This window comes from Leuciscus leuciscus (genome assembly GCF_965113295.1).
Source record: "Leuciscus leuciscus genome assembly, chromosome: 11".
In the NCBI taxonomy this organism is placed as follows: Eukaryota; Metazoa; Chordata; class Actinopteri; order Cypriniformes; family Leuciscidae; genus Leuciscus; species Leuciscus leuciscus.
This window is the reverse complement of record NC_138735.1, coordinates 24,868,727-24,879,921: the sequence shown is the minus strand read 5'-3', so window position 1 is coordinate 24,879,921 and position 11,195 is coordinate 24,868,727. Positions and strand designations below refer to the sequence as shown.

At 38.5% G+C, this 11,195-nt stretch overlaps 1 protein-coding gene across 12 annotated transcripts in view; it reads right to left on the bottom strand.

Moving 5' to 3' along the window:
• Positions 1-11,195, bottom strand: part of ntng1a (netrin g1a) — a 98,650-nt gene that overhangs the window by 81,784 nt on the left and 5,671 nt on the right. For all 12 annotated transcript variants that reach the window (XR_014209991.1, XM_082184462.1, XM_082184468.1 and 9 more), the window contains exon 2: positions 5,383-6,101. Coding sequence is in view for 11 of the 12 variants with exons in the window: in XM_082184462.1 (XP_082040588.1) it covers positions 5,383-5,628 (246 nt within the window). In the remaining variant the exon portion in view is untranslated. The remainder of the gene's footprint in view (positions 1-5,382; positions 6,102-11,195) is intronic.

Below are 11,195 nucleotides of genomic sequence, written 5' to 3'. Positions count from 1 at the left end.
TGATTAACATCGCGCAACATCAGCATCACACGTGCACACGGAACGCACATGTAGGAAACCTCGTGAATTACGTCCATTCAGACCGCAAGCGCGTATTTTTTTTCCGCCGTGCATGTTAATCAATGAGTGCATTCTCAACGGGAGCAGGAGCAGCGCGTGAGCGTCAAGCAGGAGCGTCGCGAGCAGTGAAGCGCGTGTTTCGCCGCCGAGTCTATTTGCTGCACTGCTCACGCTCAATTAAAGGGAAAGCACACTTTTGATGGACAAAATAGCCTAAATAGGGTTTCACAAAAAAAGTGCCCAAAATGCACAGAATTTGCGTGTTTTAACAAGAACTGGAGTAGGCTATGTCAGAAAAGAAAACGAAGACTAGAAATTTATAGAAAATTTACCCATTTAAACTTGTTTTATTATTCAGTTTGTACAAGTGATTGCAATAGGCCTGTGTGTGTGTGCTTTGAGAAATATCTTTATACTGCAAGGCTATATTTATTTTATTTTTTATTTATATATTATTGCCATTCCCTGTTTTCATACAGACGTTTAGTTTGCTAAATACATATATAAAAAAATTATTGGATATTGAATGTGAAAAGGAAATGGTTCTTCCATAACACTGCACTTTAGATGTGTGTGAATTACCCACACCTGAAGTAATTTATATAGTTCTATTTTATAGCGTTTATCTGTTCAAAAAAATATGTACTATGCAAATTGTAAAATGTTCTATTACAGAAAAGATATAAAATAAATATTTGTGTGTGCTGTAAAGTGGTTAGAAAAAATGAAATCGAAATCGGCTAAAACCGGTATCAGCAGGTCAAACTTAACGAAAAATCGGAAATGGCCCAGAAAATTGTAATCGGTGCATCTCTAATTATTATTACTATTATTATTATAAGGCTAGTATTTTTATTATTTTAATATTAGGACCCACAATTCATTTGCCTTCCCTAATTTCATAACAACATCACCACATAACCACACTTGCAACACCGACACGCATGTAAGAGGATTGAGGACTCCTCAATGAAAATGTTTTTAAAACTGACTACAAAACAAATTTGAATTGCAAGGTGATCTATTCACAAATTGTCAAGAGTGCTTGTTATAAAAGAAACATCATTCTTATACTGTTGTTATTAAAGATTTAAGGCATCATTGTTCGCCAGCTTTTTATTTTGGTTCCATAGCACATTAACAAAACATTTAATGACACTAATAGCAATACAATTACAAATTATTATTAACAATAATAATAATATCACAAAAATTATATGTGCTTAATAACAGTCTTTAGGTCTGAACACAGCACAAATCAGTCAACTGTGAAAATCAAAAGCAGCTTCAAACACGACTTAAAATACAATAACTTGTTTAACAAGAAATATTGATACTCCTAATTTTTTCGCTGTTATTAATGTGGTCCACAAGAGGAATATTAAGCCAGCAAATTAAGATTGATATAGGCTACAGTTATCATCTTATGTTGAGTTAGATTAATCTCGTCGTCTCTGAGAGAATGCGGCGTTAATGCAGCGACAGATGCCAAAAGCTTGGTCAGTTTTTTATTTCACTATTACTTTCAGGGAATAAGTGAGCGTATTTACATGTACGCTCTAAACCCTATTTTGCTTAATAAGCCGACAATATTTGTGGTCTTGTAAATGCATTAACCCGTATTCCTTTACCGGAGTAAAGTCATTAATGCTTTATTTAACATCACAAAAGCCATAATAAATGGAATACTCAGAATCAGATACACAAATGATTAGGCTATGTTTTTACCACCTGGAAATAACCTGATTTATCAACTCCAAACTCCTAAATCAAAAAAAATTCTAAAATCAAGAATATGAAATATGTTTCCGCTAGACTTTCGAAGAGATGAATGGCCAACGAATTCTCCCTGAGAATTTGAAATGTCAGGTAATATAAGTCTTATATTTTTGTTCTAGAGGGTTGTACTAAAGCCTGACCAAGATAGATAATTCCATCTGATTTGTTAATATTTAGTGTTAGGCTCTGATACAGAGCAGCCGCTTCAGTTTGTTGCTTCCGTAGCCTTTGATTTCTATCAGCTCTACGACTCGGCTAAAAAGAAAACAAATACATATATCAATCATGCAGCACAACTCCTCAGATGTTTAACAGCTCTATTGAAAAGTAATTAGTTTTTCAATAGTGTTAAAATGCAAATATTAGCCTCAGTCCATTCATGAAAGTCAGCACTTTTGAAAAGCTGCTTTGTGGCTGGTTTTGTGCAATCTCTCAGCATGAATTCGGCATGAATAAACTATTTGATTAAAGTCGAATGTCACCATTTGTCTGAGACAACACTGTATTGGCAGGAGACTTTTCCCCTCGGCTTTCATCGAGATGCACATTTAAATATGAGAGGAGGCATATTGTAGCTGACAGCACACTCAAATCTCACTGAAATGTCAATGCTAAGCCACTTGAGGAATGGCACCGCTCTGAGAGAAGGCTGATGAACCAAAATGTCTTCCATCACTTCTTGAGCTCTGCAATATCATGCTGAAATATGCAGGAAAAGGTCAGAATTATATATCAAAACATAAATAAAGTGGTGTCACTTTATAGAATAATGAAAGCTTGAGTAATGCTGCAATGGGACAATCTTCAGATAAAAGCCATTATGATTTTCAAACCACAATCTAGTTTTCTTTCTGCAACTGTGTAATTGTTTGATTTTCCTTATTAGAAACAGCTCTCTGTCATTCTTTTCTTCTTTTTAGGACGTATAATATCACATGATGAAAGGAAAGGTCCTTTACGGCTGTTGCATTAGTGAGGACGTCTCTCTGAATTAGTGTCATGCCACATCACTGATGAACAAGCCATCTGAATTATATCTTTTCTAACTGTAGTCTGTACGTATAAAAAACAATTTCATTTCAATAATCCTTTTAGTGATGCATGAAGTCAATCTTACAAATGTGAGCCTTTTTTTTTTACTAAAACTGGCTGAACTGAAAGCTAGAGTTCAAATCCAATACCGAGGGGCAAGTGTGGGGAAAAAAATCAGACCATAATGAGTGTGAACAGGGAGAGATTGAGAAGCAAGGTGACAGAAATGGCTGATAGCAATGACCAGGTTGGAGCCGTTAGATTAAAGTCTAAAGGTAGTGATGGCACAGACCAAAGAACTGTTTTAGGCCTGTCTTAAATTCATTCTAGCAATTACTGGAAGCCAGCACGGAGACCTGAGCAGAAGTGTAATATGAAAGAATTTCCAGAGGTTAAATACAAGGGCCAATTTTTTATATGCTCAAGGGACCAAGAGCTTGAGGTGATAAGCATTTATAATGAAACGCGAGAGAGATTTCCTTTAAAATTTCAGATGCTGAGACAGAGAATGAGACAGAGATTTGTGAGCAGTACGAGGTTTTCTGGTGTAAATAGAGAAAGGGGCCAACTACCACCCCTCTAGTGAGTGCACAAAGGGTGAAAAAGTGGATGTCTACTGACGTGGCATGTTTGGCATTATTTTCCCAACTTTGGACAACAAAGGCACAAAACATTCAGAGACAAATAGCACTCTCTACAGCACATCCTTCAGCTTAAAGAACGGCTGGATAGGCGATAATGTGGTTTAGGCCACAGAGGGTCAAGTTTTTGCCATAGAGAAGGTCATCACCCATGGCAGTATAAAAGCTTTTCACAAATGGATCTGTCCAGCTTCCTGCACTTCAGATTGCAGGGTAAAGCATCGGTCTCTCCAGTGCTTGGTTCTCTCCAGCCCGCAGCTGGTTTGCTGTCTGCCTGCGATGGCTGTTACGGGTCTAATCAGCCCAACAGCCTCAGAGAGGGAGAGAGAGAGAAGCCCATGGCCAGCCTGAGTAGAAATCAATTACGGAGGATTGAGCTCTTGTATAAAGAACACTAATGGCAATTGCCGGAAATAAAAGAATGATTACAGACATCATAAAAACTGTTATTGGCATAATCAGTATATCTATGTAATGTCTGCTGCCAATTTATGGCTAACAGCTCAGAAATTGATCGGTCTCGATGCACTGGCAGAAAACCGAGTGGGCTTCAAGGCTGGACAATAGCAATTTATGTTGCTTGACAACACGGGGGCCTGATAACCTAGCCTAGCAATAAGATAAGTTTTACAATAAATATTTTATGTAAATATTGCCTATAACTGTACTCAACTGTTAAATCAGGTATGTTGCAACAAGGAACTATATTTCTATTATTAACACCACAGACATGTTATAAGTATAGAGTAATACTGAAGCCAGGAATGAAGGCAGGTATGACCACAGTGCACGTTGTTTGTCAGTCATCTGTTATTGCAATAATATCTGACTGGTGTACTAGGGTGAAATTATGTGTCAATTTTTTTTTTACTCTGGGCCCTTGGGAAACCAAAGAGCGGAGCTATATTGTGACAGTGACCCTCCAAAATGGATAACAGCCCTTGCTATAACCTTGGGAATCTATCAGAGGGAGTCAGCATTTTCAAAAGTGCCTCCCAGATATGGCTCTGAATAATGTATCCTATGAATAAAACACATTAGTGACAAAACATACTGAATAATTCACTTTTCATTCCCTGCACGCCAGATATTAGGTCCTCTGTCACTCAGCGGACTCTCATTGGACTGTCCCACTCCACTCGTTATTTTCACCTCTTAAATACTGTAAACGGCCTCTCGCTGACTCACTCTGAACCTGTAGTAAAACTTTAGAGTCTTGAAAACACACACATATACACACTAGCACAAGTAAAACTGACAATAATTAACTAGTTTCTAATAGTGCAGACCAGCTGTGAGTTTCAAACAGCCATGTGTAAATGTAGAAATGACATTTTTCTAATTAAACACTTAGTCCTGCCCATTAAAAGACATACAGCTCACCTCCTCAAAGAAAGCCAGATTTTTGAAGTGCCTCTTTCATCTGTCTCTCTTCTCTTCTATCTCTTATTCTTTTCTTGCTCTCATTTTCAATGCTAATGACAGACAGCATTTTGTTCACAAAGACCTAATGAAGGCTTCCACCAAAGCTGAACTAGATAATTGAAACAGTCAATGGTCCGGCACAGGAAGTGGACACCACTTACATTGACACAAATTTGGCGTTAACTGAGATTTCAGCTGCAATACCTCTTATTAGCAGTTCTAATGACTTTGTCAGGTACTTTTGAGCATCTCAGTTCCTAATGGTGGTAGATTTCACAGATCCACCCCACATCCTCAAAACTATTTAACTTCTATTATAGTCTGCATGTGGCACCATGCATATCAAATGTGAAGCACATAAATAAGTGAAATAAAATTAGATCAAGCCACAACAAGTAGTAAATACACTGTAGGTGAAATCATATGATTCATTTCATTCACTCACCAGGGTGCAGTAGGTCTCTGGTGGGTCTCCACAGGTGATGTTGGGTGGGTCAAGAGTGACTTTTAGGTACTTGGTCATGTCTGCGGCTTCGGGCTGACAGGCCATGTAATACCAGGTCGGGCCTTCATCCGTGTAGCCATGTGACTTGCACAAGTCATAGTGTCCCCAGGTTGTGGGATAGTGTTGCGTGGCCTGACACACAGTCAGCCATAATGCCTGCAGTGTCAAGAGCAGCGGGAAACGCATGGCTGCTTCCTTTATTCGGGCCGCCCCTCTAATAGACTATTCACTGTGATGTAAAGTATCCGTCTGCTCCCTCCTCTCAAAAACGCATGAGAGAAAGAGAGATAGAGAAAGGGGGGGTGGAGAGGAAGCTCTAGGTCTGGTTTAGAAAATAATCCAACTTTTGCTGAGCGTAGGCCAGAAGAACTGCGGCAGCATGCCAGCTTCCCTTTGGTCACTGTAAGGTCGTCAAGTCTGATGCTTCAATCTCCACCTCTGGTGTGTCCAGTGGGAAGGGGCAGGATGGCAGGCAGGGTCGGGGGTGCCAGCAGAGATAAGAGAAGTGGAGGCAGAGAAGACAAAATGATCAGTCAGGGTTGGAGAGAGTAAGGCTTCTGAACCTCTGGTGAATCGACTCTCTGGCTAGATGTTGACTGACAGCCGTCTCAGCTTTGCCTTCTGTCAATCATCCTCTATTGCAGCTTGGCATCTGCACTCTGCACAGAAAAATTAGAGAGGTGATGGTGAATATCAGTTAGGGGATAGAGTTTGACAGCAAGAGAAAATTAGCGCTCTGACTCCTCTGAGGTGGTGCCATTCAGGTGTCTGGTGTGCGTCACAGAGAAATATCATATATCTAAACGGCCATCAAAGAAAACGTGATCTTGAGAGCTTTCATACATTCATTCCTGGCTTTAGCTATAATCCCATGCAGGCCCGTTCACTTCCACCATGCCTACACTTAAAATTTACTTTTGATACTGTGTATAGACCAACAGCTATGTGTAACACTCAACGAAATTACAGGATGTAGAAGGTTCAGGTCAGAATTCAGAGAATAAGTGCAAAGCTGATGATTGCTTCTGATGCCTTTTGTATGGGAATTGATTAAATTCTGAATAGGAGGCAGACTCACGAGGTTACTCTCACAAAAGTTACTATAGAAACACGTCATCTTCTGCTCAGCAGCGAGCTGAAGTCACTTCAGATCCCCTAAATGGGGACTGTAAACTGGTTGTGTAGGGAGATAATATTGTGAAACACATCTCTTACACAACATTAAATGTTACATTTTCCCTGTTATTATGAAAAGAAGCTCAACATCTAAATATTTCATTTAGAAATGAAATAGACAGTTTACTCGCATATCTGAAGAAGCAGGGTTGAAAACATGAAAATAGTCCTATTAGGTTAAACTAATGATTTTTACACCAGCAAGTGAGTTGTACCATTCTAACCATTCTTTACCATACTTTACAAAAGTACAATATTTAGCTTTTAGTGAAGATGAATATGGTTTTTAGCTGACAATGAAATTATTGATGGATTGTTAGTCCCACGTTGCCTCATCTTCGTCATCTTCACTCATGATTCTATTTCTACTATAATGATTTCATTGAATATATGTTATCAAAGTTCTCTATTAAATCCAGAATTATCCAGTGACTCATTCACTCAGGCATGTGTGGGGCCTTTGAAATGTAAGTCTGAAAATACAAAGCTGCAACAAGTAATGGAACTTGCAGAAAAACTCCACTTCAACAAAATTCTGCTTTTATCTGTTGTGCTTCAGAAGTTCAGAACAATAAAACGATGTACTGAAATAAAACCAAAATACAAGAGAAATCCTAGAAGGATGAGAAACAAAGCAAGAAAAGAAGCCATGCCTATGGTTGCATGAGATCTTTATTTTTGTACAACTGAGCGGTTATAAAAAAACATATCTATATGAATCTCAAAAAATGTATTCTAATTTTTTAGAATATTTTTTTTTACTGTATTTGATACTAATACTACAGCAGTGTTGGGAAAGCTACTCTGAAACTGTAGTTTGACAAGATACTATAGCTACTGATAAATGAAAGTAGTCAAGATACAGTCAAGGTACCTTAGTTAGAAGTAGCTACACAACTATCAAAATGTAGCTAGCTACATTGAAACTACATTCAGGGCTCGAGACTAACGGCGTCCTATCGTCCTGGGGACGATAGAAAATGTGTTTAGGACGAACAGAAATATTCTCCAGGACGCCTACAGGACGAAAGACATTTTGTATGCGTGTTCATTTATTACTAGCCTATTAGGGTAACTTACTTAGAAAATGCCAAAATGAACCGACCAAGCGCTGACTACAACGGAGCGCGTCTTCTCATGCTGTTACTATAGTTACTATCACTGGCCGGCTACTCACCCAGAGACTTGTTTCGCGGTACATCTATCAAATGGCTTATTTTCACAGACAAAAACGAGACGATAACTAAATAAAACTAGTTTTGAATGACAAAAACCATGACGAAAATCTATTGACATTTTCGTCAACGAATAAAAACTAGACAAAAATGTTAGATAGTGACGATTTGGGAAGCGATCCAGTCAGAACTGATGTCCTGCATTTGTGGTAGATGCGCACATTTGTACTGTAAAGTGCTGATCTAAGGTTACCCAGCGGCACACGGGTTGACATGCGCTGAATCCTGCATGTCTCATAAAACGTTAAAATACTTAAACGTCTGGGAGAATGAGTAGAGCAGACATATAGATCTGAATAAGAGTGACGACGCAAAAAAAGAGCTCTATTCGGTACGGTTTTCTGTGCGCACACACCCTACCCGAAGCGTGCAGCCATGCACATAGACACCTATACAGCGCGCGAGTACTGAACTGAGCTCTCTTTCATGTCTGAATGGACAAATACACACAACATTATGTCGAAATGTCCGTTTTGGAGAGTATTCACGTAAACTATGTTGGTTATGTCTTAAACAGTTGTGAGTGTATCGGATGTGCATCAGTGCATTGGATCCGCATGTCATTGGACATGATCCGATGTCTTAAAGTGACAGTGGGTAATAAACCTAATGTGGTCTGTGTCCTTAATATTGATCAAGCAACAAAAGAAAAAGAGAAAAGCATTCACTGCTCGTTAATAGCTTTAATAATGATTCATTATATTTAATTCATACAAATAAATATGTCTGCTGCTTGAAAGAATAAAGAATGATGATATTTTTGAGATATGTAGTCACCAGTATTTATTTGTTATTTTTTAATCCAACCAACTCAAAAACGTTTTGAGCTGTATGTATTTTTATCTTATTTTTCGTATATGTAAAAAAAAAAGAAAAGAAAAAAGATTTGTTCTGCATGAATACAAAAAAGCATTTAACTCCTGTTATTTTTTATTACATCTGTTTTTTACCTGTTTACAGATAACTACTTTGAATGGAGCTAAATAAATATAATAATATATATCATAAACATTTTAATGGTGTTTTTATTATGTAACTAACAACTATAGATGATAATAACAAAGTACAGAAACAACATGTTTATTTGGGGACGGTTGACATTCACTTTAGGACGGTTCAAATCGTTTTTCAGGACGGTTCCAGGACGGAGGTGAAAAAAGTTAGTCTGGAGCCCTGTACATTGATTTGTTTTTTTTTACTATGACATTGTATATTACAAATAACTGAATAATTTTTAATGAAGAATGTTTTAGGTAGGTTCAAAGGTAGGCTCACACAGTGCGCTTTGCTCTGAAACACGCTGTAACTCCCCAACATTGTACTACAGAACATTGTATATGTTTACATGTATAATCTTGATTACGATTAATAAACTGACAAAGTTTAAGGTAACTTAAACACCTTAAAGGATTAGTTCACCCCAGAATTAAAATTTCCTGATAATTTATTCACCCCCATGTCATCCACATTTTGGCAAAATATACAAAAACAAAACAAACAAAAAATAATAATTGGAATATATGGTTGATGATGAAAAAAAAAAGAAGTATTTGTTGATTTGCATCTAATCCCTTAAAACAGGTTTTTATAAATGAGCCAATTTCTGATAGTCATCAGTGTTTTGTTGTATGCACATCAGAAGATTCTGTTTTTTTAGACAATCAATATACCTGTCACGCAGAGTCTAACAATTTCTCCAATATTATATTATTGTTTGTTAGATTCAATCAGTTCGTAACCCTTGCAAAGAGCAATCAATACGGAGCAGTTATAGTCGCCCATGTGCGTTTCGCAAAAGCACGGTTTCTGCACAGCACAGCTACAAAATGAAGAGGGAGCAAAGGTTGCCAGTTCCCCCTGATGGAGGCTGGCAGGGGGATAATTGACGACGACTTACCAAACGTTCTAAAAGCGGGGGCCAGGAGCATTTTAGTGCTTGTTAATCAGTCTGTCCAGTCAATACAGATGCTGACCCCACACTCATCCCGTCACCAGTCCCACAGTGATCAATTAACCTTGTGAGCCCCAAACGAGTTGAGGCGGTGAGTCAGATCACAGCGCAGTCTCGCAGTTGGACCACCCTCAGATAGGAGCTCTTTCTCACCAGAGCAGAGCTCATGCACATTGTAGTGCAGAGAGGATCATTTGCACAATCACTGTCACTGTAAAATCACAGAACAGGGAGTTGAGTGGGGTGTCTGAAATAGAGACTAATCTCCATTTAGAAAAACATGGAGCATGAAATCACATCTCAATCTGACTGTTGACCAAAGCTGCCTCAATAAAAGGGTGTTTAGTGCCAAAAATCGGGATCAAAGAGTTCATCACAAATGAACTTCAGCAAATATTTTAGGATCAGAGATGTACTTAAACTTTGAAAATCACAGATTAGTCATATTGGCTGTTATGAAAGCCAGACCAAAACCATGCCTTCAAATATGCATTAGGGAGGAAAAAAGAAAAACAACACTGAATGAAAGAACATCTTCTGAATGGGAAAAAAAAAATTCCCTGCTTAACTAAGACATTTAACCTAAGGATTAATCGAAATGAATACAAACAGAATTGGAAAAGGTCCGTTTTTTTTATGAATTTTAAAGTATGGCCAAGCCTTATTAAAACTCATCACATCCATCACAATGACCATTATTCAGAACTATGGATGGAGGGCGTGATTAGATTCCTCCAGATTTAATAAGGACAGAGTGAGGAGACAGTGAGGGAGAGAAAGAGACAGCAAAGAGAGAGAAAGAGTAGGTGGGACGCGACTTCTCAATGGCTGTAATGTTGAGAACAGGGGACCAAAAAACGAAGAAAAAAAATAAGGCAAACTTGTGGCATGTAGCTCTCTATAGGCACAAAATCCAAACGTACAGGAACGAGGCACTGAGGGAGAAAGACGAGGGAGGAAAAGAGGACAGTGTAATGAGCCATAAGAGATACAGGGAGGATAAGTGTCTAGGGCACATTAAAGATCACACAAGCCCGCTTGTTATCACTTTCCATGATCCATATACGAGTCCTCTTAATTATTCTGCGCTGCCTCCAGTGATGTCGCTGGCGCAGAGTGGAGGATGCATTATGACACAGAGCGGGGTGATTTGAGGCAGGTCATCTCATCTAGCATCAATCGTATTTAACACGGGACCCTGATGAGGAGATTCACAAACAATCTCATTGTTTAATCCCACCATTACAGGGCAGTCATATTCATATGCATCATCTGCTGGTTTAGCATGGGAGGGGGAACAAATCCTGGTGACCATATTTACATGTTCATTTATATGGGGATTGGGGCAGGGGGATGATTTTAATTTTTTTTGCCAGTGAAATGAATGAAGG